The sequence below is a fragment of the Polypterus senegalus genome, chromosome 3 (assembly GCF_016835505.1).
Source record: "Polypterus senegalus isolate Bchr_013 chromosome 3, ASM1683550v1, whole genome shotgun sequence".
NCBI lineage: Eukaryota > Metazoa > Chordata > Cladistia > Polypteriformes > Polypteridae > Polypterus > Polypterus senegalus.
In genome coordinates, this window is record NC_053156.1 from 205,666,007 (window position 1) to 205,691,211 (window position 25,205).

A 25,205-nucleotide genomic window follows, 5' to 3' on the forward strand; every position below is an offset into this window, starting at 1 on the left:
GTAGGAGAAGTATAATAACCAACTGTAGTCCAACTAAAAAACCTAGACAAAGTGGAATAATTGTAAATAACTTAATTGTAGCTGTGGGTGCATAAGGCAGGATCAAACAAGGGTAAAACGCCTGCCAAAAGAAATCTTTCAGTCCAAAACTTAATTTTAAAAAATTTAGTTAAAACTCAAAGCAAATAGTCCGCACAAGAATAAAGAAAAAAGGTTGTTACACACGTAGACTCAAAGGCAAAAAATTTGAAAAAATATATCTTCTCTAAACTTAACTTTTCTTGTCAAGCTTTAGTTGTTTCTAAACTTAAAGATTCTTTACTTCTTCTTCCATATGCTTTAAATGTACGGCGCTGCACATACAATAGAGCACATTTTCTTTCATGTTACTTGCCTTGTAAGGCACGGTTTAAGACCATGTGGCCTCAACACCTTACACATGGCAAGGCAGGTCACTAACTGAGTATAATACATAGTCAGAGAGGTTAGAAATAGTTAGAATATACCAATTCAATTCAACGTATCAGGGTTGTAACCTCCCATAGACTATGCACTAATATATAGGCAAACATTTAATATAACTTAAATAATTACCAAATGGCTCTTACACATCCAGCCCCTAATTGTGTATGCTAAGGGCAAAAATCAATTACTTAAACATTACTTAGCCTTAACTATTTAATAAACTTAAACTAAACTTAGAAAACTTAAATGTAAACTTAAACTCTAATGTAAATGCATAAACACAATTATGCAAATTAAGCATGCAAAATGTAAAATTAATAATTTCAATTAATTGCTGCTCCCTGGAGCAGGCACAGTTTGTTCACAGGTCTATCCAGTGTGCTGGTTTTGTTTGCACACAAACTCTTCCGACTGCTCCTTTTACATCTGGCAATGTCTTAACGAATGTTCCCTTTACCCAGGAGTTACGGGGTGCAGCATCTTGTAATTATGCCCATAATGTCCAATTTCTTTATGAATTTGCTGCAAAATGAGAGTAGCAACATGTGAATTCTTGTGAAGGATTGTAGTTTTTTTTGCCTCTTCTGGCATAGCAGATTTGTTGAGTCTTCCTCCAATTCTCAGTATTCCATCTTGCAGGACTGGGTCAAGTTTATAGATTTTAATACTTTTCTTTCCATGGTGATTTTTGCGTATTTAACCTCTTCTGGGTAAGCTTGTTATTGACTGAGGCGAATAAGTTCCTTTTCTGCCATAAACAAGTCTTTCAGAGACAGTGGCTTCAGCCTCATTGCTGATTTGTATCCCTTTATATGTTCTGTGATTAGTGTTTTTTGTCTTTCTGGGCTGTGTCCAGATTGACTGACCATATATTGGAATGCTTTTCTCTCTCCTTTCAGATGCAGTAGCACTTCTGTGAACCTAAAGAACCATTCTGAATAATAGTCCATAGGTCTTCTAACTGATTCAGTTTTTTCTTCTGCTCTTGTTGAACTTACTACACATTCTTTGATTTATGGATCTTTATTAATAGGTAAGTCCACTTCATCCAGTCTCTTTGGCCATTTGTGTTCCGGCTGTAGCAGAAAATTTGGGCTTTGAATCAATGTCTTACATTTGATGAAGCTTTCTATGGTTGTGCCTCTTGATGCCTGGTCTGCTGGGTTTAGTGCTGATGTGATGTACCTCCATTGCAAGGGCTGAGAGTGCTCCCTTATCACTGTGACTCTGTTGGAGACAAAAAGTTTTGTAGTGTGCACTTTCATTTGCAATGCACCCTAATACAGTGGTGCTGTCAGTCCAAAAGAATGACTCTTGCAGGGGAATCTGCAGTTCTTGTTTTAGCATCTTGTCCATTTTAACTGCTACCACTGCTGCTGTAAGTTCTAACCTTGGTATAGTGACAGGTTTCAGTGGAGCCACTCTTGATTTCCCCATTAGAAATGAACAACGTCACTTATGTTCTTTAACAGGAGAAGGTAAGAAACAGTACCATACCCGTTTTCTGAAGCATCTCCAAAATGATGCATTTGTGCAGACATTATGTGACCATATCCAGTCGGTTTAATGCACCTGTATACATTGTAATCCTCAAGGAGCTGCAAATCGTCCATTCATTTTTTTCCATTGCTGGAGATACTTAACCTCCACTTCTTCATCCTACCCATATTTCTCTTTGCACAGTTCCCTTACAATAATTTTAGTAGGCAATATAACTTGTGCCAAAAATCAGATTGGATCAAATATTGAACTGACAACTGACAGAATACCACGTCTTGTAGCAGGTTTATCTTGTAGCTTTACCTGGAACTTGAAACTGTCAGTCTATGTGCACCACTGAACATCTAAGGCTCATTTAGCTGGCAACAAATCATGGCTTGAGTCTAAGTTCTTTTGATCAATTACCCTGTCTTCTTCAGGAATGGACAAGACTGATCTGCTATTGCTAATCCATTTTGTAAGACGGCACCCTCCCTTGAAACACAACGCTTGAAGATATTTGGCCAATTGTATGGCTTGTTTTTCTGTAGTAGCTGACTTTAAACAGTCATCAACATAGAAATTATGAAGCACAGTGCTTCTTCAGAAGCTGTGCCTCTGGCATCCTCTGCTGTTCTTCGTAAAGTATAAGAGGCACAACTAGATAGTGTGGCAGTAGAGGTTCCAACCCACCTCTTGAACCCTCAGGTACCACTCCAAACAGCAGGTAAAAGTCCCAGACTCTTTTATTTTTCTTTTATCACAGTGCACCAAGCACCTTCCACTTTACACAACTCAATACAACACTAATCAATCCTCCTCTCCCAGACACTTAGCCACCCTTCCTCCCAGCTCAGCTCAGTGTCTGGGCTTTCCCAGCATCCCTTTATACCCCCTGACCCGGAGGTGTTCCTGCCCAACAGTCCACAAGTCCTTACTCCTTCCTGGTCAGGGTAAATAGTCCATATCTTCATCCCGGAAACACGTCGTCTCTTCCTGTCCCGGGATTATGACGTACTTATAGGACATATACGAGTCCACAGGCCCTCTGACAGCGCCTCCCAGTGTCTCCCAAGGTATCCAGCAGGGCTATGCATAAAAACTACATAGTCCATAAGGCCCTGCTGGAACTCGGGGCCCGTCCAAGCTGTTGGGAGAGCTCCTCCTGGCAGCCTGGGGGTGAGGACCGGAATATAAAGCCGGCCATCCACCACAATAGATAGATAGATAGATAGATAGATAGATAGATACTTAGCTAATCCCAAGGGGAAATTCACATAATCCAGCAGCAGCATACTGATACATAAAACAATATTAAATTAAAGAGTAATAAAAATGCAGATAAAAACAGACAATAACTTTGAATAATGTTAACATTTACCCCCCTCAGGTGGAATTGAACAGTCACATAGTGTGGGGTAGGAACGATCTCCTCAGTCTGTCAGTGGAGCAGGGTGGCAACAGCAGTCTGTCACTGAAGCTGCTCCTCTGTCTGGAGATGACACTGTTCAGTGGATGCAGTTAATTCTCCATGATTGACAGGAGCCTGCTCAGCGCCTGTCACTCTGCCATGGATATTAAACTGTCCAGCTTCATTCCTCAAAAGTTTGTCCAGGTGTGTGGCGTCCTTCTTTATGCTGCCTCCCCAGCACATCACCGCATAGGAAGAGGGCACTCACCACAACCGTCTGATAGAACATCTGCAGCATCTTATTGCAGATGTTGAAGGACGCTAGTTTTCTAAGGAAGTATAGTCGGCTCTGTCCTTTCTTACACAGAGCATCAGCATTGGCAGTCCAGTCCAATTTATCATCCAGCTGCACTCCCAGGTATTAATAGGTCTGTACCCTCTGCACACTAGTCTTCTCTGATGATCACGGTGTCCATGAGGGGACTGGACCTCCTAAAATCCACCACCAGTTCCTTGGTCTTGCTGGTGTTCAGGTGTAAGTGGTTTGAGTCACACCATTTAACAATGTCCTTGATTAGCTTCCTATACTCCTCCTCCTGCCCATGATAGCAGTGTCGTCAGCGAACTTTTGCACGTGGCAGGACTCCGAGTTGTATTGGAAGTCTGATGTATATAGGCTGAACAGGACCGGAGAAAGTACAGTCCCCTGCAGTGCTCCTGTGTTGCTGACCACAATGTCAGACCTGCAGTTCCCAAGACGCACATACTGAGGTCTGTCTTTAAGATAGTCCACGATCCATGCCACTAGGTGTGAATCTACTCCCATCTCTGTCAGCTTGTCCCCAAGGAGCAGAGGTTGAATGGTGTTGAAGGTGCTAGAGAAGTCCAAGAATATAATTCTTACAGCACCACTGCCTCTGTCCAAGTGGGAGAGGGATCGGTGTAGCATATAGATGATGGCATCCTCCACTCTCACCTTCTGGTATGTGAACTGCAGAGGGTCAAGGGCATGGCGGACCTGTGGCCTTAGGTAGTGAAGCAGCAGCCTCTCCATGGTCTTCATCACATGTGACGTCAGAGCAACAGGCCGGAAGTCGTTCAGCTCATTAGGATGTGATACCTTTGAGGACAGGAGTGATGCAAGATGTTTTCCAAAGCCTCGGGACTCTCCCCTGTTCCAGACTCCGGTTGAAGAGGTCTCCCCAGCTCTAATGTACAGGCCTTCAGCAGTCGTGGAGATACTCCATCTGGACCCACTGCTTTGCTGGCACAAAGCCTCCTCAGCTCTCTGCTTACCTGGGCTGCTGTAATTGTGGTTTGGGGAACACTCTCTTAGCTGGTATCAGCAGAAGAATGGGTGGAGGGTGCAGTACTCCGAGGTGAGAGTGGGTTATTGTGGTCAAACCTGTTGAAGAAGTTGTTCATCTGGTTTGCTCTCTCCACATCTCTCTCAATGGTGGCACCCCGCTTTGAGCTGCAGCCAGTGATGATCTTCATCCCATCCCACACTTCCTTCATGCTGTTATTCTGCAACTTCTGCTCCAGCTTTCTCCTGTACTGCTCCTTCGCTACCCTGAGCTGGACTCGGACATCCTTCTGCATTTATGTTAGGTAGAATGCCAAGAGGGGGCTGGGCAGTCTCATGGTCTGGAACCCCTGCGGATTTTATTTTTTCTCCAGCCGTCTGGAGTTTTTTTTTATTTTTTCTGTCCTCCCTGGCCATCGGACCTTACTTTTATTCTCTGTTAATGAGTTTTGTCTTATTTTTCTTATTTATTTATTTTGTCTTTTTTTTCTTCATCATGTAAAGCACTTTGAGCTACATTATTTGTATGAAAATGTGCTATATAAATAAATGTTGTTGGTGTTGTTGTTGATCAACAAGTTAGAGAAGTTAGAGAATTTTCAGAATGCTTAGACATTGTTTGGGTGTTCATGCCTTTAAAGATAAAACACATTTAAAAACTGTGTTTTTTCTGCACATTATCTCAACTTCCCAGTGTTAGACTTTATCCCAAGCAGTCTTTAATAACAAAAAAAGTCTGGAGGGTTTCTCCAAAACCAGGAGTATGTACTTGCAGATTATTCACAAACACCACAACCATGACTTGCTCCTCCATCAGGCACTCAAAGATAGCAGTGATGTTGTGCAGTCCAGATGGATTCTACTAATCACTTCTAATGTCACACACTGTAGGTCAATATCTCTCCTTGGTATCTCTCATTTGCCCAAGCCATCATCCAGAACTGTCATCAAAAATATTTTGACATTGCCTTGATAGGCAGTGTTGTGCGTGCCTCTTTAATGTTGGCCCATTAACAAGCTCTTAGTACCATTAATGTGGAGAAGAAGTTTGAACTTGTCAGACATTTTCTAACCCATTTAGTCCTGAACAGGGTTGTAGGAGTTGCTGGAGCCTATCCTAGCTAGGCAGGAACAAACCCTGGACAGAACCCCATTGCAGGGTGAATACACACACACACATATACATCTATACCAAACACACATTAGGGCCAAATTAGTGTCACCAATACACATAACCTGCATATCTTTGGACTGTGAGAGGAAACCAGAGTACCCATGAGAAAACCCAAACACAGACACAGGGAGAACATGTAAACTCCATTCAGGGAGGAACTGGGATCTGAACCATGGGGGCTGTTCCACGAAGGGATCTTATAAAATCGAGGATTATTTGTAATAGCCTCGCTTGAGTTAGCCTAACAGTTCACTTCAGGCTCATTGAGTTCCATGAACAAAATTCAGGTGTATTTAATCTCCGCTAATTCAAGCCAAGCTTGATAAGCGAGGCTTGTGCGCGTCCGCGCGACATAAAAGGCAGCCTTGTTAATCGATGCTGGATAAGTAAGAATGGAAACTAAGAAAAGAGCTGCGTTTTTTTCACAGGCGGAGCAAGAATTATTATTACAAGCCTATGAGGACTACAAAGCTATAATAACTAGAAAGGGGAACACGAGCTGTATTATCAAAGCTCGTGAGGCTGCATGGCAGAAAATAGCTGACAAGTTAAATGCGTAAGAACATGATTTTAGTAACTATTGTGTTAAGGATGTCAAACTATTTAACAACTAAATGAGAACAGTTTCAAGCCTTCAAAATGTATAGTCATTAAAATTTCCTTTTACATATGCATTTTGTTACCAGTTGTAAGGTACTTTAAGGTTATTTTAACACATTGATAAACAGGACAGCATGTTAATTATATGGGTTCATCTTGGATAAAAAGTGATATATAATTTTAATTATTAATATAATTATTAATAATGCTTGGTTTCAGGAGCAACATGAGTGGAACGAAAAGGTCCTGGCAGCAAGTGAAGATTAAATACAAAAATATTCTTCAGAATGGTAAAAAGTAAATCTAATTTAGAACTACATTTTTAAAGAATTAATTTAAAGGCCACTTTTGCATCATATAATTTAGCCACCAAAAAGAGAGCTGCGGCTGCTGCAACCGGTGGGGGCCCACCTTCAGCACCCTGTACCCCAGCCGAGGTGATGGCCCTTACACAGAACTATGTACGGCCTATTATTGAGGGGATTGAGGGAGGAACATCCTCAGATGTTTTTCCTTCTAGTAATGTGCAATCATATGTTAAAGGTATGGTAGGTCTTTACTCTTTTTCTCCTCTCTGCCTTGCTTTCTGTTAAATGTCTTAAACAAATATTGTAATGCTTTACAGTAGTGGATGGTGCCGACCCTCTTGGATCCTGAACAACAGTCATTAGAATCTGTTATGAGTATTGTATTTAATCATATACTTTAATACACTGCAATAACTGTGGGTTTTATATTTAATGTTCCAGTCCAATGCCTTTATCTGCTGCTAATTCTGTCATGTATTGTGGTTTTTGTTCACTTAAGTTTATTCTGTAAGTTAAGCCCCGCTTCTAATGGAAATAGCTTTACTTGTACTGTTAACACTTGTAGTCAGGCATTGTACAGCAATAAGCATACCACTGCATGTCGTACTTTGTGTGTGACAAGTTGAATTTGATTGCATTGTGGCCATGGTAAATATAACCAACAAATGTTCCCTTTTTGCAGATTGCGGGGCCATCCACGACACAGGAGGATGAGGAAACTGTTTTTGTTTGCTCAGAAATGCTAGCCATATGAACTTTAAACTATTTTGCAGTGAATAACATTTGTCTCTTCCTTATAAACCCATGCAGTATTTTCTGTGTACAGGAGTCTGAAGACCCAGGTGGGCAACGCTCTCAGCCCTCATCAGCACAGCCCACATGTACTCAAAGACCGTCAAAGGAAGAAGGTAAGTAATAAACTGCTTAATGTAATTAATAAGAATGAATGAATAATTATTTTTCCTTCTAATGAGACAGATATCCGTGCTATTTACAAGAGGTATTTGATCCAGGAAATAGAAGTCCGAAAAGCAGACCTCGAATATAGACACCTGAAAATAAAAAAACTGAAGCTTGAAATTAAAAAATTGGAGAGAGATGTATGTGGTTAACATCACTTTATTGTCTACATTTAGTGTTCACTGTTGTAAATGCTTCCCCCTTTCCCCAACAGGATATGAAAGATTAAATAAAAATGAAAAAATGTCTCTAATTGTTCTTTGTTGGGGGAAAAAAAATAAATAAATGAAATTTTCAACAGAATCAACCAAAATATGTGTTTGCGTACACATCTCTCACAGCTCTACCGTCCATGTGGTCTTCCACTGCTAGGCCCTCTTCCCATTGCTCATCCTGCGTCATTATTGGCATACGCTCCTGCTGCAGTATTGCCACATTATGCAAAACTGCACAGGCTACTACAATGTCACACGCTCTGTCTGGTGTAACTCTGAGATGCCGCAGGCAGTTAAACCTGGATTTTAACTGTCCAAATGTCACTTCAATGCGTGCCCTTGTCTTACAATGGGCATGGTTGAAATGTCTTTCTGCTTGTGTTGCAGGATCTGTATATGGTGTGAGAAGAAACGGTAGACATGGGTATCCTCTGTCACCAAGCAGCACACCAGGAAAAATTCCTATAATGGAAAGTAGACACATTAGACTGTAGTATAATAAACTATAGTATATTTGTGAATTTTAGTTGACTTTCCTTGTCTGAGGCTTTGAGCCAGTGAAGACTTGCGAAAAATTCTGGCATCATGTACTGATCCAGGCCATTTTGCCACAATATTTGAAATTAGATGTTCAGCAGTGCATACCATCTAAGAACATTTTAGGAAATGGTAATGACATACATTGCTAATGTTGGACGACTACACTTTCACCTCTTGTATATAAATGTGAGATATTATCAGTACTTACCTGTACATTAATACTGTGATCTGATTTGCGGTTTATGTAATCAGGCTCTGTTGGACCTGCTGGAGCCTTTATCCTCACGTGTGTACAGTCAATGGCTCCAATGACGTTAGGAAAGCCTGACAAATTAAATTCAGTTACTTATCAGGTAATGATTTATGTGCTGTAAATGAGTAGATGTTTAAAGATTAAGCACCATTAATTCCAAAGAAAGTTTCCTTAATGGCAAGAATTCCTCGGTGGCCAGGAAAGGTAATGAATATATTTAAAAAGGACTTTAATGCAACGCAAACCTTCCTGATTTCACGGCACACTGTAGCTTTGCTTAAATGTTCAGCATCCCCCACACTGTACAGAAATGAACAGAAGGCAAAATAACGCAAAGCGATACACAAAGACTGTGCAACCGTAAGGGCTTTAGAGCGACGTGTGTTTTTAGAAATGTAAGGTTCCAATAACTGACACAAATATGCAATACTGTGTCTACTAAATCTATAGCGCCAGATAAATAATCATCCGCAAAATGCAACGTATCTATCGTGGGCCGAAGTAATTGTGGAACCTGTTGCCTTAAAGTTCTACGAATGAGCCTCGCTCCCTCATCAACTGGATTATGAAAAAATGGGCACGCCATGGTTATTCATGTAAAAGCCTTCAATGCACTCCTTGTCATTTTATACTTTCTAAGTAATTAGAATCGCCTGCATGTAATCTGTAATAATTTTATATTGGAGGGTCGATGTGTGCGAAAGAGGGAGAGAACAGCAGCAGAATAATCCCAGCCCCGCAGAATGTCGTGCTGTGACATCACATGGCTTGTCCAATCATATTCATCAAGCTAAGCTAAGCTTCACAACTAACCTGCCACGGAGCAGGCTTGTCCAAGAGCATATGTTGACATAGTAATTAAGCGGAGCTTCAGGTTGGCTTCATTCATGGAACCGAATTTGGAGAAATTAAACTGGGATTATCGAAATAAACCTGGATTTTGAGGTTAGCTCGCTTCGTGGAACAGCCCCCTGGTCTCCTTACTACAAGGCAGCAGCACTACCACTGCGCCACCATGCCGCTCAGATTGAGTTAGTGTATGATCATATAACTGATCTTAAGACCATGCTGGCAATCATCTAGATCTCCCTCCCATTGTAGTGAAAGCCTTTTGTCAATACGGATGTACGTTTCCTGGATAAGCATATAGAATTTCTCCATTCTCTATTATTCTTGACTGCCTACCCAGTGTCTTCCTATTTCATTGGCTTCTGCCTTAGGTCTTCATTACTCCATGTTAGACCATTTTAGAAGAGTCTGATATGGTTGCTAAAAACTGTAAAAAAAGTACAGGAAAAAAAAAACATAAAAAAGGATGTATTTATTGCTGTACACAGTGCTGCTTACTTTAATATTGTAATACTTCGTCAGTTAGTTTTTACACAATTGGCATTTTCTTACAAGAAATGTACTCCCACTTTAAAAGAATTTATTTAATTTTTGTTGCACTATACACTGGTTTTACCATTTGCACATTCAAAAGAATACTAAATAATGATTGATTGTTTCAGTGATTATTTTTTCACAAATTACTTTAACATAAATGATTGTTCAACGGTAAGCTACAAATCCATTTATATGACTGAATATAATTTACCATGTTTGACAAAGACATATCTGTTTATAGTTGTAATTCTAAGGTTTAAAAATAATCAAAAACTCTAAAAGGTTTTGGTTTGAAAACAAATGCATAGGATTTTTTCATCAGAGTGTCATGAATATAAAACAAACAGATTAACCTGTTAATGTATGTACTGTCTTTCAGTCATCCATTAAATCTCAGTATAGCATTAAGTATGATATACGTATCATACTTGTACTACCAAAATACAGACACAGTAATTTTTTTCTGAGATTTCTGCTTTTGTAATTTTACATACTGTATATACCAATCCTGTTACGATAACGTCAAAAAAGGCTCTATTGCCATGACTGTTGTATCAGACCAGCAATTTAAGTCACATAATGCATTTCTAGATTTATCTTTGCAACTTGCAAATTGCAAGTATAAGACAGCAGTGGCATACCCTTTTACAAAAACTCGTAACATATAAAAAAGAGGTACACTATGTTATTACCATTTCAGACAAGGTTATGTTTTATATTCTGAAGCATATCATTATTTTCCAAGGAGCAATCACACATTTCAAACCAAAGGGAGGATTGTGTGATGGAATATAGATATTGAAACATAAAAAAGGCTCTCTTAAGTGTCTTTCATAATGGACACTTTATTAAATGCAAACTAACACTGGCTGAAGAAATTCTGATTAACTCATAATAGTATCCGCTGAATATCTTTAAGCATGCTGGTCATGTTTTAAACTAATATATAGATTGTACCCTTAGGAATAATAAGTGATTTCTAAAATATTCTGAAAATTTTAGTGTTATGAATTTTTACTAACAGACAATACAGAAAATATTATTTCTTTGCTCCACAGCTTAACATAGTTCTTTGTAAAATGTTATCTGTAACTGTGAATTTTCTTATGGATTCAAAATTTCTTTTGAAACTGCAATTTAATAAGCAAGGCAGGATATTACTGACATTAATAAATTATATGTCACAGTAATGAATCGCTTGATTTATTAAATTTAGTTTTAATAATGCTTTGTGTCATGGTTACATATTAGTTTTGATTTGTTTTAGCTATTTTTGGCTGCCCAAATATATTACCGCTCAGTGCATAATCTTATCAACGCAGCTGATGACTTTTTATGGTTAGCATTTATCATTTTAAAACAACTAAAGTAAATCACAAAATGTTAAGACATAAATTTACTGCATTGAAGAGTTGTAGGAATAACATCACAAAAATAAATTTGTAGGGTTTCAATGTGCTCCTCTAAAGATGTGTATACTTACTAGGTCAGTTAGGCATACAAAATAAACATAATCTGACTTTATTACATATATTAACAAGATAAAATAATAATAATTGTATACAAAAATCTTCAGTATGATTAATTCTTTGAAAGGCAAAATGTTTGATTTAAACAATCTTCATATCTTGTTATAAAACTCTTGTCTCTATTTAAACCATGACTTTAAAGTCCTTCTCAGTACCCATGGCCTACAGAAAAGATGTAAAATGCGTGCTTACATTTATAATACAAATCGTGTTGTTATACCACACTGCCAAATAGAAAATCGCATAAAAAGATCATTTTCCTGCAGATCACCTAGTGTGGTCTACCTAGTTCTCTGTATGAAATGTCCCAACACTGCACTCTATGTGGGAAAAACTGGACAAACACTCTGCAAAGAACAAAGAATGAATTTACTCAGGTTGTACATTAAGCATTGCAATAGGGATGTTCCTTAAGAGATCACTTCCAACAGCCATGGACACTGTGAGAAGGACTTTAGTCACAGTGCTTATGGGCAACTTCAAAATACAACGAGAGAAAAAAATGGGAAGTTAAACTCATACCGAAATTTGTTTACATCTCTCTGACTGGCCCAGACAACCTGACTACAGATCCACATTGTATGGAAAAAAACTCATCAATATTTTTAAAAGACTTTGTTGGACAGCTCTCTTATCAAATTCCTTTCCTGCTAAATGAATCTTAGCTTGGAAAGGTCTATTCATTTTTTTACATGCAAGTTGTCTCCCTTAAAGGTTTTCCAATGCTGTATCTGTCCTAGTATCTATATAAACACAGGGTGGGTAGGGATTGAACTGAATTTAGTTTTTTTAAAGTTGTATTTGTTTGTATGTAATGTTACTTGCTTTTAATAAATTCAATAAAAATAATAGTAAAAAAATAAATAAACACAGGGAATTCCAGTTTCTGTATTACATCTTGCCTGAAGAAGGGGCCTGAGTTGCCTCGAAAGCTTGCATATTGTAATCTTTTTAGTTAGCCAAAAAAAGGTGTAATTTTCTTGGCTTTTCTCTACATTCATAATGGCTAACACGGTACAACATCCTGGTACTCCAATAATCAACAACATTTATTTATATAGCACATTTTCATAAAAATTATGTAGCTCAAAGTGCTTTACAGGATGAAGAAAGGAAAAAAGACAAAATATATAAAAAATAAAATTAGGCAATACTAATTAACATAGAATAAAAGTAAGGTCCGATGGCCAGGGAGGACAGAAGAAAACAAAAAAAAAAACATAAACAACAGGTCTTAAGCTAGTTTACTTACTTACTCACTTAAGCTAGTTTAAATGGATCCCCTGAAGTCCCAAAAACAAGTATGTGAAAGAGCCAAACCCTTTAAGTTAATGTTGATGGCAAATTTACCCTTAATTTGCTAAGTTTTAAACTAGAATATAATGTAGCATAACATAGATAATGAAACATTCAGCTTAACCCCCTATAAGTTCAAGATAATCGAATGTAATTGTAATGTTAGTTCTGTGTGACAGTAGAACAGCCCTTGGATTGAAGTCTGACAGCTAGAACGAAATATTATCTGTTAGACAGATAAGCATAGATTGTAGTTTTTTGACCATTATGTACGATAGATATGGTGAATAAGATAACATATACGAACCGTAATAAATGTAACCAAGATACTTAATCCTAATGCAGAATACCATACGTTTCCCTTTTCCCCTCTTTTACTTTTTCCTGTATTTTTTGTGTGAACTGTTTACTTTAAATTTCATTCAAATCTTTAAAAGGAGGACACTTGGGCCATGGAGTTTTTTATGTATGGCGAATCATACTAGCGCTGGAATGCAAGTCTTGTAGCTGCATAACTACATTATTGTGAACTACATGGAAACCCACAACAAATGCAGCTACAGTGTCTTTTAATTTTGTGCAAACAAGATTTTCTGGGCACAAGTAATATCTTAATATCACATGTTATAAACTTTGTGAAAATTATCCATATATATTGTATGCACAAGAAATAGCATAAAGGCATAATACATGTCAGAAACCTGTTCATGCACACCAGGAAACCAGATGAAAGTCAAGTGAACAACAAAATGTACATTGAAGTATAAGAACTGGTTTAGGAAAAATACTGAAATGGTCAAGTAAATAATGTACTAGAAGAAAGGTTGATGTAATATACAAAATATACTAAAGGAGGACTAAGAAATGACTAAGAATAATCAGCAGATATACTATAAACGAAAATGGACAATTGTTATATGCACAGAAATTTCAAGGGTGGTGGCACAACTGAAGATGTATAAAAAGAACCAGAATATAGTAAGACTTATTTTATATAAATCATTTGGGTGTAAACCAATGAACAACCAGAGTAAAATGTATGCATTGATTGACACTGTATGTAAATTCAACAGTTTATAAAATGAACCTCTATCCTTTGTTTCTCTGACCATGCTGTAGCAGACTGTTTTTCAAGAATGCTCCCTCCAAGGCAATTTGCTGAGGAGTAATTAAAAGATACCATGAACAGCTTTTCTCCTGCCTGATTACTGAATTGTTAGGGGATGTTTATTTCTTTAATAAGATGTTATATTTCAACAACACAAAATATTGCAATGGATTTACTTTTAAGACCTAGTCCATCATAACATGGATACATTTGAAAATGCATCCTTTATTATTCATTTTAGACTCCCAATAACAGTTTAAGAACTTTTGCATAGCAGTTTGGATGGGGAGCTTTTCAACCATATTGACATATGACTGTCATGTGATCAGATACTGATTTCAGTTTGGCCCTCTGCAATCTCATTTGTACTGTGGGTGTAGTTCTTTCCAATGTTATCTTTAAAAGTGGGATGGGTACTGCACCTTGAAACTCTCGATTATATGTTTGTATTTATTATAGCAGGATTCTTGGTTTATATTTACAAAGTTTTTGTACTTTTTAAAAGCAGTTGTACTCCATTCCTTACAAAGATGTCTGTTTTGTTTTGTCCTGTCCTTTCTGCTTTCTGCTCATACCATTGCTTGCATACTAACGTGTCAGCAGGCATTTTTCATGGCATTACACGTGTAATTGGTGAGCATGCCCTTGTCGATCAAACAGAGGAAGCTCTGCAGTCTACTTGTGACTTTACGCTGCAGGAAGAAAAGTAAATAAGTCAAGGTAAATAACATTCGATCTGGCTTTTATATAAGTAACATATAAATGTTTTTCATGTAAAGACCATCACAAAACATAATCACAAACAGGAGTTTGCACAATACGTTGGCGAGCTCTGTAAGCTGTGCTGTTTCGTTGAAGGACGGGTGTGGAGCAGACTGACTGGACCTCGTTCTACATTGAAACTGTGCCATCTTTCGCCTTTATGCCCAGTACAGATGCGTTGTTCTTATATGCGAGTGAATGTTTCTTGCTGGGAGGGCTTCTACTCTCTTTCTCCGATCTCAGTTCACCACTGTTATAGCTCGTCTTTATTTGAAAACAGCAGTGTCAGATCAGGGCAAGCGTGAATGCGACTGAGAGAATAAAACTGAATTAAAAAATGCTAACAAGTACCATACATTTACACCAGCTGTTACAGACTCAAATCAAATGTATGTTTTTATTGTATAATACTAACAATAAGAGCAGCTCACTACTCAAAATGGTAAATTTGTAGGGGGAGCTGGTTTTGAACTCACTGCCTCCGGATTTTAAGTTGGCAGATCTATCCACTACACCATGGAAGCTATAGTGTTATACTTGCACCTTTTGTGAATGTGTTTATTTGATATTTTATCAGCCTTCACACATTATGCAGTTCATGTCTACATTTTATCATTTATTACTAAAACATGAAAAATGTTTCTGTTTTAACAATGTGTTTACATAGATCGTTGTAGACACAAAACACACATCAAATTATTTCCCCTTACAATTCTGGGTAGCTCACTCCCAGATAATCAAGGCAGGAACTGGGAGAACTTCTTGCCCGTTCTGAGGCGGTGGGGGAATGGTATAGCAGGCTGCTTGCTGCTTGGGCTTATTGACACATTTAGAAGACAAAAGACACTGATGAAGAGGTACGAAGGGATTTAAGGTGGGCCGGATTTACAAGGTTTTTCGTTGGCTCTGGTAATTCTAGTGTTAACAAAATTCATTGTTTGTCTAAAGTGTTTTGCTTTATATTTTTATGTTTGGCAATGGAATGCTTCGGTGTACAATTTATTCCATTTTTGAAGTAAGTGTAATGCGTGCCAGTGTGGCTGACAGACTGAGAAGTGGCAAACAAGAACTCAAGTAATGGAAGGCAAGACACCTCCTCACTATGATTCCCAGGCTCTTCTGATAAATATTCTTGTGCTTTTTCTCATTATTGCCATATTACTATTATTAATACAGGAAGAATGGTAAAGACTTGAATGACACTCAGTGTTGACAAGTGGGAAGGGAGAGCAGGTGCTTGTGTTTGGTAACATGAGTGGTTTGGAGCAGGGAAACGTTAAATGTCTCACTGACTAGGATTGCAAAATTGGAAGATGGTTTAAGAATACATAAATGATCAAAGCTCAGGCTTTCAATAATTTTGTTTACACAAATAATTTGTTCTGTTGTTCTATAGCTTGGACGAATTATTATACATATATACTTATATACTTATAAGGATAGATGTTGCTGACAAAGTCAAATGCCTTTTTATAGTTTGCGTCTAGATATGCTTATCCAGCTGCTCCTTCTTGTCAATACTTAAGTGATATTTATGTCCACCTCTGGATGAATTTGTGAAATTTCTTTACAACTTTTGACTCATTAATTAATTCCCGAGGCTCTCACAAATTGCAGATGGAGCTATCAATGGCACTGGTTCTGTTTGAAATACAATTGTAATTAGTTAAGCAGCAAACACTTTTATTCATATTGCATTTGGAAATCAGCAGTACTTATCGGCTACAGATCTGAAAATCAGTGAGTTCTAAAAACATTTAATGAGGAGTGTCTTGCACACATACTGTTGTGTTGTTCACGTTGGCTTTGTAAACTCTTAACGTGAAGCTTCTCTCAGCCTTACTTACATGATTGACATACGCTCAACAATTTACTCAAGCAAGACTCCACACCAAGAAACATGGTATCTCACGTGAATCTTTCATATTGTCACTTAAACGTATTTTTTAACTTATAGATAAGTACTACATATCTCTGCCTCACTCCACTAACCTGGGGTCAGAGGCAACTCGTATACTCACTGTCCCTTAGCTCTCTCTGAATGGTTTGGGGAACATATGCATCCAGGAAGATGGACAGGGCTCTCTGTGCAGGCTAGTGAAGTTCCTCCTCTCCAAACCTGCTCATCCATTTCTTTATAGACCTAGCTTTGTGCACTGGTGCACAGTCATATTGGAACAGGATGGGGCCATCCCCAAACTCTTCCCACTAAGTTGGAAGCATGAAATTGTCCAAAATGGCTTAATATGCTGAAGCATTAAGAGTTCCTTTCACTGGAACTCTTAAGACTAACACCTGAAAAACAGCCACACACCACAATCCCACCTCCATCAAACTACACTTGGCACAATTAAGTCAGGCAAGTACCGCTCTCCTGGAAACCACCAAACCCTGACTCGTCCATCAGATTGCCAGATTCGTCAGTCCAGTGGAAACTTCTCCACTGCTCTAGAGTCCAGTGGCAGTGTGCTTTACACCAATGCATCCAACACTTTGAATTGCACTTGGTGATGTAAGACTTGGATGCAGCTGCTCGGCCATGGAAACCCATTCCATGAAGTTCTCTACACATTGTTCTTGAGCTTTTGGAGGTCTGCAGCTGTTGACTCTGAAGAAAGTTGTCGACTTCTGCACACTGTGTGCCTCAGAATGCGCTGTCCCCGCTCTGTGATTTTACATGGACTACCACTTTGTGGCTGAGTTGCTGTTGTTCCCAATTACTTCCACTTTGATATAATACCATTAACAGTTGACCATGGAATATTTAGTAGCAAGGACATTTCACGAATGGACTTATTGCACAGGTGGCATCCTATCACGGTACCACGCTTGAATTCACTGAGCTCCTGAGAGCGACCCATTCATTTAGAAATGTTTGTAGAAGCAGTCTGCATTCATTGGTACTTGATTTTATAAACCAGTGGCCATGTTAGTGACTGGAACACCTGAATTCAATGATTTGGAGGGGTATTCCAATACTTTTGGAAATATAGTGTATATATTGTGGATCACCAAGGCGCATATAGCCACTCTAACCCAACACAGACAGGCAGAGAAACAAGTTGCCACACAACACACTTTTATTTTAAGTGGGGCAGCGCTTTCCTTTCACTCCCTACTACAGAGCACAGTACAAAAGAACCAAAGATAATACACAGTCCCTTCTTCTCTCTCCTTTCTCTCTTCTTTTGCCACATCCACTCCTCTCCCAGGAGTCTGATTTCTCGAATGGAGTGAGGAGTTGCCTTTTATAGTGCACCTGGAAGTGCACCAGGTGCTCCCAAACCTTCTTCCGTCAGGACTTCTGGGTGTGGTGGAAGTGCTGCAGCCCCGAGCTCAGGACCTGTCCAGGTACCCTCAATGGTGGCCCCGTTGTGCGTTTTGGAGGAGGTATTGCCCCAATAATGCCCTCTCCACCAGTACTTCCATTACTGGGATGCCCTGGCCATCTGCCACTATATATATATATTATCTATACTAATAAAAGGCAAAGCCCTCACTCACTCACTCACTCATCACTAATTCTCCAACTTCCCGTGTGGGTGGAAGGCTGAAATTTGGCAGGTTCATTCCTTACAGCTTCCTTACAAAAGTTGGGCAGGTTTTATATCGAAATTCTACGCGTAATGGTCATAACTGGAAGCAGTTTTCTCCATTTACTGTAATGGAGATGAGCTTCAACGCCGTGGGGGCGGAGTTTCGTGTGACATCATCACGCCTCCCACGTAATCACGCAGTACATAGAAAACCAGGAAGACCTCAAAAAAGCGCTGAAGAAAACATGCATTATATAATTGAGAAGGCAGCGAAACAATAAAAAGCGAGCGAGTGACATATACAACCATATTCATGAGTTCTGCTACTTCGGAAACAAAGCACGATGTAAACCTACACTTTAAATTAAGTTCATAGACAGGCTGCCGCTGGCGTTTGTAATTTAGTGCCTGCCCATATAAGGCTGTCCGTCAGCGGCAATCCAATAGCAAACTGCCACGGGTAAATATTCACGGGTGAAGGACTGTGCTTATGGAGAGGAAGATGAGATGGTCAGGGTGGTGTTTGACACAAACTCAGAGAAACTGCGAGAGAAAGTTTTAAGTGCCAGGACTAAGGTAACATTAAATACAGCTATGGACATAGCACGAGATGGCACCAGCACAGCTGGGAAACTTCGATGTATGTACACCGAGTGGCTCACGTGAACTGACGCGAGTGCACAGATAAAAAGCAACAGTTCCAAAGAGCTGAACAAAAACCGAATTACACAATTGAAAAGGCACCAAAAAATATGAAGCGTCTGATACTTACAAGCATATTCATAAATCCAGCTACTGCGGAAACAAAGCACACGTTGGAAAAGTCAATGTCCCGCTAAAGGAAGACAGTGTAAAAACCCGTGCATGCAGTGTGTCAGGTCTCAGATAAAGAAGAAGACGAGCTGTTTATTGATGCAGTAAGAAACGAATCGATGAATGAAACCTGTCATCTTTACAACGATTGACAAACACGGAATGTAACTTGAACACAACACATCCTACAAATACGAACCTGATTGAAAGAAATAATGATAATCAAATCCTTGATGACAGCAACACTCAGTAATACTCACAAAACAAATACTGTATATTGACAGTCATGTTACGTTATTTTTAAAATGTTCCCTTTTCTTTTTCTAGCTTTTTTAACACACTACTTCTCCGCTGATACGCGGGTATATATATATGTATATATATATATCCTGATCTACATACTCGAATAATGGATACTTTATTCGCCATCAATGATTGTTTTGGTAAAGCCATACTCGGTGTATTCATTAGATGAACGGTAAAAAAGTAAGAGCGAGGGGAGGATGACTCATTGAGGCATGCAGGCTGTAGTGCGCGTCAACTCTATCTGAATTGCGCGATCACATTTGAAAAAATATATATTTTCAAGTTCTATTTAGTCCATATGTGTCAAACTCAAGGGCGCGGGCCACATCCGCCCGCGTGTAATTATATCCGCCCGCGAGATCATTTTATATACTGTATTATTGTTATTAATGGCCGGTATATGAAGCGCTGGTAACACAATAAACTACAGATCCCATAATGCAGCGCTTCAGCTGCCTTGCCGAACACTTGCCGCGTTAATCAAGTCTACCTTATGATGCTGCAAGTTATTGCGAAGCTAGAGTTATTGCGCACTGAGTTTGCACGGCGCTTTGGTGACTTGAAGAACAAAAAGTCCGTCTACATGCGGCTCGAACCTTGTGCATGTTTGGTAGCACATATCTGTGTGAGAAGCTCTTCTCAGTGATAAAGACTAACAAAACAGCACACAGGAGTCGCCTCACTGATGAGCACCTGCAATCCATCCTGAGAATCTCCACAACACAGAACCTCACACCAAACAGAAACGAACTTGTGGCCAAAAAGATGCCAGGCGTCCAGCTCTAAAATGACATATGAGCAAAGACAACTGAATGATTTGATTTGTTATTGCACGTAAGAGCGGAGTCAACGTTTTAACAAACAGCGTATTGCACTGATACGAAATAGCTGTGTGTGTATATATGTAGATATGTATGTATATGTATATATATGTTTATATATGTGTGTGTATGTATGTATATATATATATATATATATATGTGTGTGTGTAAATATATATATATATATATATATATATATATATATATATATATATATATATATATATATATATATATATATATATATATATATGACAACAACACTCATTACTCACAACAGTGACAAAACAATTACATATATATACTAGCAAAATGTTTCCTTTTCTTTTTCATTGCTTCTTTAACACACTACTTCTCCACTGTGAAGCGCGGGTATTTTGCTAGTATATATATATAGGATGGCGCAGTGGTAGCGCTGCTGCCTCGCAGTTAGGAGACCCGGGTTCGCTTCCCGGATCCTCCCTGCGTGGAGTTTGCATGTTCTCCCCGTGTCTGCGTGGGTTTTCTTCGGGTGCTCCGGTTTCCTCCCACAGTAAAAAGACATGCAGGTTAGGTGCATTGGCGATTTGAAATTGTCCCTAGTGTTTGTGTGTGTCCTGTGGTGGGTTGGCACCCTGCCTGGGATTGGTTCCAGCCTTGTGCCTTGTGTTGGCTGGGATTGGCTCCAGCAGACCCCTGTGACCCTGTGTTCGGATTCAGTGGGTTGGCAAATGGATCGATGGATATATATATATATATATATATATATATATATATATATATATATAGTTAGTACATGCATTTATAAGGTTCAATATTGTTTTGAAATATTTATATTTTTTAGTGATACAATTTGATAATGCACTTAGGTTACATAATGCATGTTTTCTAGATCAAATCACTGCTGGAATACAGTTTATTATTAAGGATTAACACACGTTTCCTCACCATTGCGCAAACTCATGTTTAAGCAAAAATTGTGATGAATCCTTGTTTACAAAATGCCTTTGTGTCTTAAAAAAAGTAAAAAATTGCATTGCATGGCATAAATCTTTGGACAAAAAGATGCATTTAAATTTTAAAGTATTCAAAGGCAGCTTTAAATTATTGTAAAATTTGTCTCAAAATATTTTAACTTTGAATGAACATTCATGTTGATGGTAAAGCTATCTATTCATAAGTTGAAAAAAAAAAGACAGAAGGTACTGGAATAAAGACGAAAAGGCTACTTCATTCAAAAAAAACATGAGAGTATTTAGAAATGGGAGGATCCCTTTTAGTCCTTCAAACTGCTTTGAATGTCTAACAGGTAAGTAATTGTTGTAACTTTTCCAGAATATTGAGGCAGCATTTCAAAAGAAAATTGACTCTCCCATCATAAGCGGTTTTACAAATTGAGATAGAACTTAACTTATGTAAATCTCATTCAGGAATACCTGCTTCAGATAAAGGATAAAAGTGCTAAAATTCCTGTAGCTGTGACGATAAATGTAGCCTAACTATACAATGAAAGCTATGCTTTTCCTGAAAAGATAGTCAGCCTAAAATGTTTAGAGAATACTTACTGGACAAGGATAAATGTAATGATGATAAAAGCGGCCATGACGAGAAATGACATGCCGGGAATACTTGTCAGCGTTACTGGATAAAGGGTGTTGAAAATTCCCGCTGCTATGATGATACATGTAGCCTCCACTGATGCCATAATGGAAAACATTGCCCCTAAAAAAGGAAATTTCAAAATAAAAATTTCAATATAGCATATTTTAAAAATCATTTAGTTTCTTGTAAATTTATATTGGGTATTTGGCAGATCACAAAAGGTAGCTGTTGAGTACAGCAGATTACTTTTTCCCCATCTGCAGACAGATTTTGTTTTTATGTTTTTATAGTAACCATCAAAAACATTAGTATATGTCTATACGGCTTAAATTGTAGATTGTGCTAATGCTCCATTTGTTTAAATTCCTTTGTTTAAATTATGGCCCAAAATGAATTAATATCTTAGTTTCTTCATCGCTATATCTAAAGCACAAATGACATAAGTTAGAACAATTAGAACAATCTAGACGAGAACAGGCCATTCAGCCCAACAAAGCTCGCCAGTCCTATCCACTTGCTTCCTCCAAGAAAACATCAAGTCGAGTTTTGAAAGTCCCTAACGTCTTACTGTCTACCACACTACTTGGTAACTTATTCCAAGTGTCTATCGTTCTTTGTGTAAAGAAAAACTTCCTAATGTTTGTGCGAAATTTACCCTTAACAAGTTTCCAACTGTGTCCCCGTGTTCTTGATGAGCTCATTTTAAAATACAAGTCTCGATCCACTGTACTAATTCCCTTCATAATTTTAAACACTTCAATCATGTCACCTCTTAATCTTCTTTTGCTTAAACTGTAAAGGCCCAGCTCTTTTAATCTTTCCTCATAATTCAACCCCTGTAGACCTGGAATCAGCCTAGTCGCTCTTCTCTGGACCTTTTCTAGTGCTGCTATGTCCTTTTTGTAGCCTGGAGACCAAAACTGCACACAGTACTCAAGATGAGGCCTCACCAGTGCATTATAAAGGTTGAGCATAACCTCCTTGGACTTGTACTCCACAGATCGTGCTATATAACCTAACATTCTGTTAGCCTTCTTAATGGCTTCTGAACACTGTTTGGAAGTTGATAGCTTGGAGTCCACTATGACTCCTAAATCCTTCTCATAAGGTGTACTCTCGATTTTTCGACCGCCCATTGTGTATTCAAACCTAATATTTTTACTTCCTATGTGTAATACTTTACATTTACTGACATTAAATTTCATCTGCCACAAATCTGCCCAAGCCTGTATGCTATCCAAGTCCTTCTGTAATGATATAACGGATTCCAAATTATCTGCTAATCCACCTATCTTGGTATCATCTGCAAACTTAACCAGCTTGTTACTTATATTCCTATCTAAATCATTTATATATATTAAAAATAGCAGCGGCCCTAGCACTGACCCCTGTGGAACACCACTCTTAACATCGCCAGTTCTGATGAGGTTCCTCGCACCATCACCCTCTGCTTCCTGTGTCTGAGCCAATTCTGCACCCATCTAAAAACATCACCCTGAATTCCCACTTCTTTTAACTTGATGCCCAACCTCTCATGTGGCACCTTATCAAATGCTTTCTGAAAGTCCAGATAAATAATATCATAAGCTCCACTTTGATCGTATCCTTTTGTTGCCTCCTCATAGAATTCCAACATGTTAGTAAAACACGACCTCCCCTTCTGAACCCATGCTGACTGTTCAGAATAACTCCTGTCCTTGTCATGTGTTGCTCAATCTTATCCTTAATAATTCCTTCCATTAATTTTCCTGTGATGCTTGTTAAGCTTACTGGCCTATAGTTGCTTGGATCTGCCCTGTCACCCTTTTTATATAATGGGATGATATTTGCCATTTTCCAGTCCTTTGGAATCTCTCCAGTGCACAGTGACTTCCTAAAAATATGTGTCAAGGGTTTATATATGTACTCACTAGCCTCCTTAAGAACACGAGGATAAATATTATCTGGGCCTGGTGATTTGTTTGATTTCATCTTATTTAATCTGAGCAGCACTTCTCCCTCTACAATTTCCAAATCCCTCAGTACCTCCTTAGTAGTTGTGTTTACCTCTGGCAGGTTATCCACTTGCTCACTTGTAAACACCTCAGAAAAATGTAAGTTTAGGGCATCTGCTATTTCATTGTCTGTATCTTTTAATTCCCTTTACTATTCCTGATGAACTTGACCTCCTCCTTAACTGTTCTTTTACTACTAAAATACTGAAAGAATCTCTTGGGGTCTTCTTTCGCCTTATCTGCTATATTCCTCTCCAACTGTCTTTTAGCCTCTCTGATATCCTTCTTAATGGTTGCCCTCATGTTCTCATACGCTACGGTTCTCTTTGCAGTCATTAGTCTTATATGCCTTATACAGCAGTTTTTCCTTTGCAACTTCTTTTTAAATCTTTATTAATCCATCGTGGAGATTTTTTAGTTTCCTATTACTTCCAAATTTAGGTATGTATCTGTCCTGCATTACATGTAAAACATTTTAAACCTGTTCCACTGCTCCTCGACTGTCTCCACATTTAAAAGCTTATCCCAGTCTATCCTACTTAGACTTTGTCGCATCTGCTCAAAATTAGCCCTACTAAAGTTCAACTTAACAATTTTAGTCTTTGCATCTGTACTCTTACAAAATACTGAGAATTGTATTACATTATGGTCACTTGACCCTAGTGGTTCAATCACCTCTACACCCTCAATTCTATCCTGATTATTACAGAATACTAAATCCAGATAGGCTTCACCCCTTGTTGGTGCTTTAACATGCTGTGTTAAAAACAGTCGCGATTACTTCTAAAACTCCTGCTCTTGTGCTCCTCCATCTGTAAGGTTATCCCAGTTAATATTTGGATAATTAAAGTCCCCATGACTATAATATCCCCTGTAAACTTGCCTTTTGATATTACTAAAAGATGTGTGTTGAAATTACTGTCTGAATTGGGTGGTCTATAACACACTCCTAAAATGAGACCTTTTCCCTAATATTTTCCAGGCGAAGCCACATGTCCTCACTAAGATGGGGCTCATCATCCAACTGAAGATGACTTACATTTAATTCCTGTTTGGCATAAACAGCAACCCCACCTCCTTTTCTGTTCTGTCTATCCTTCCTAAAAATGTGTATCCCTCTATGTTACACTCATCCCCATCTTTGTTATTTAGCCAGGTTTCCGTTATTGCTATAATATCATAATTGTGCTCTGCTACATACAACTCCAACTCACTTACCTTATTTTTGATACTTCTAGCATTAAGGCAAGCTATTTTTAATGTGTTAATCCTTCTATCTTTACGTGTTTGCTTAAAATTTACATTACTATGCATTTTTATTTCTACACCATTGTTTGTTCTTCCATGTATAGATCTAAATCT

General features: G+C 38.5%; 1 protein-coding gene across 3 annotated transcripts in view; it reads right to left on the reverse strand.

The window, feature by feature from the left end:
• Nucleotides 1–8,342: 8,342 nt before the first annotated feature.
• Nucleotides 8,343–25,205, reverse strand: part of zgc:174356 (uncharacterized protein LOC100137120 homolog) — a 240,705-nt gene continuing 223,842 nt past the window's right edge. For 2 of the 3 annotated variants that reach the window (XM_039748386.1, XM_039748385.1), the window contains 2 exons: nucleotides 21,813–21,969; nucleotides 8,343–8,380 (listed from right to left, as the gene is read on the reverse strand). In XM_039748386.1, the coding sequence (XP_039604320.1) occupies nucleotides 8,353–8,380; nucleotides 21,813–21,969 (185 nt within the window). In that variant the 3' untranslated portion in view covers nucleotides 8,343–8,352. Of the gene's footprint in view, nucleotides 8,381–21,808; nucleotides 21,970–25,205 lie in introns of those variants that run through there. The other variant, XM_039748387.1, reaches the window with a different exon arrangement.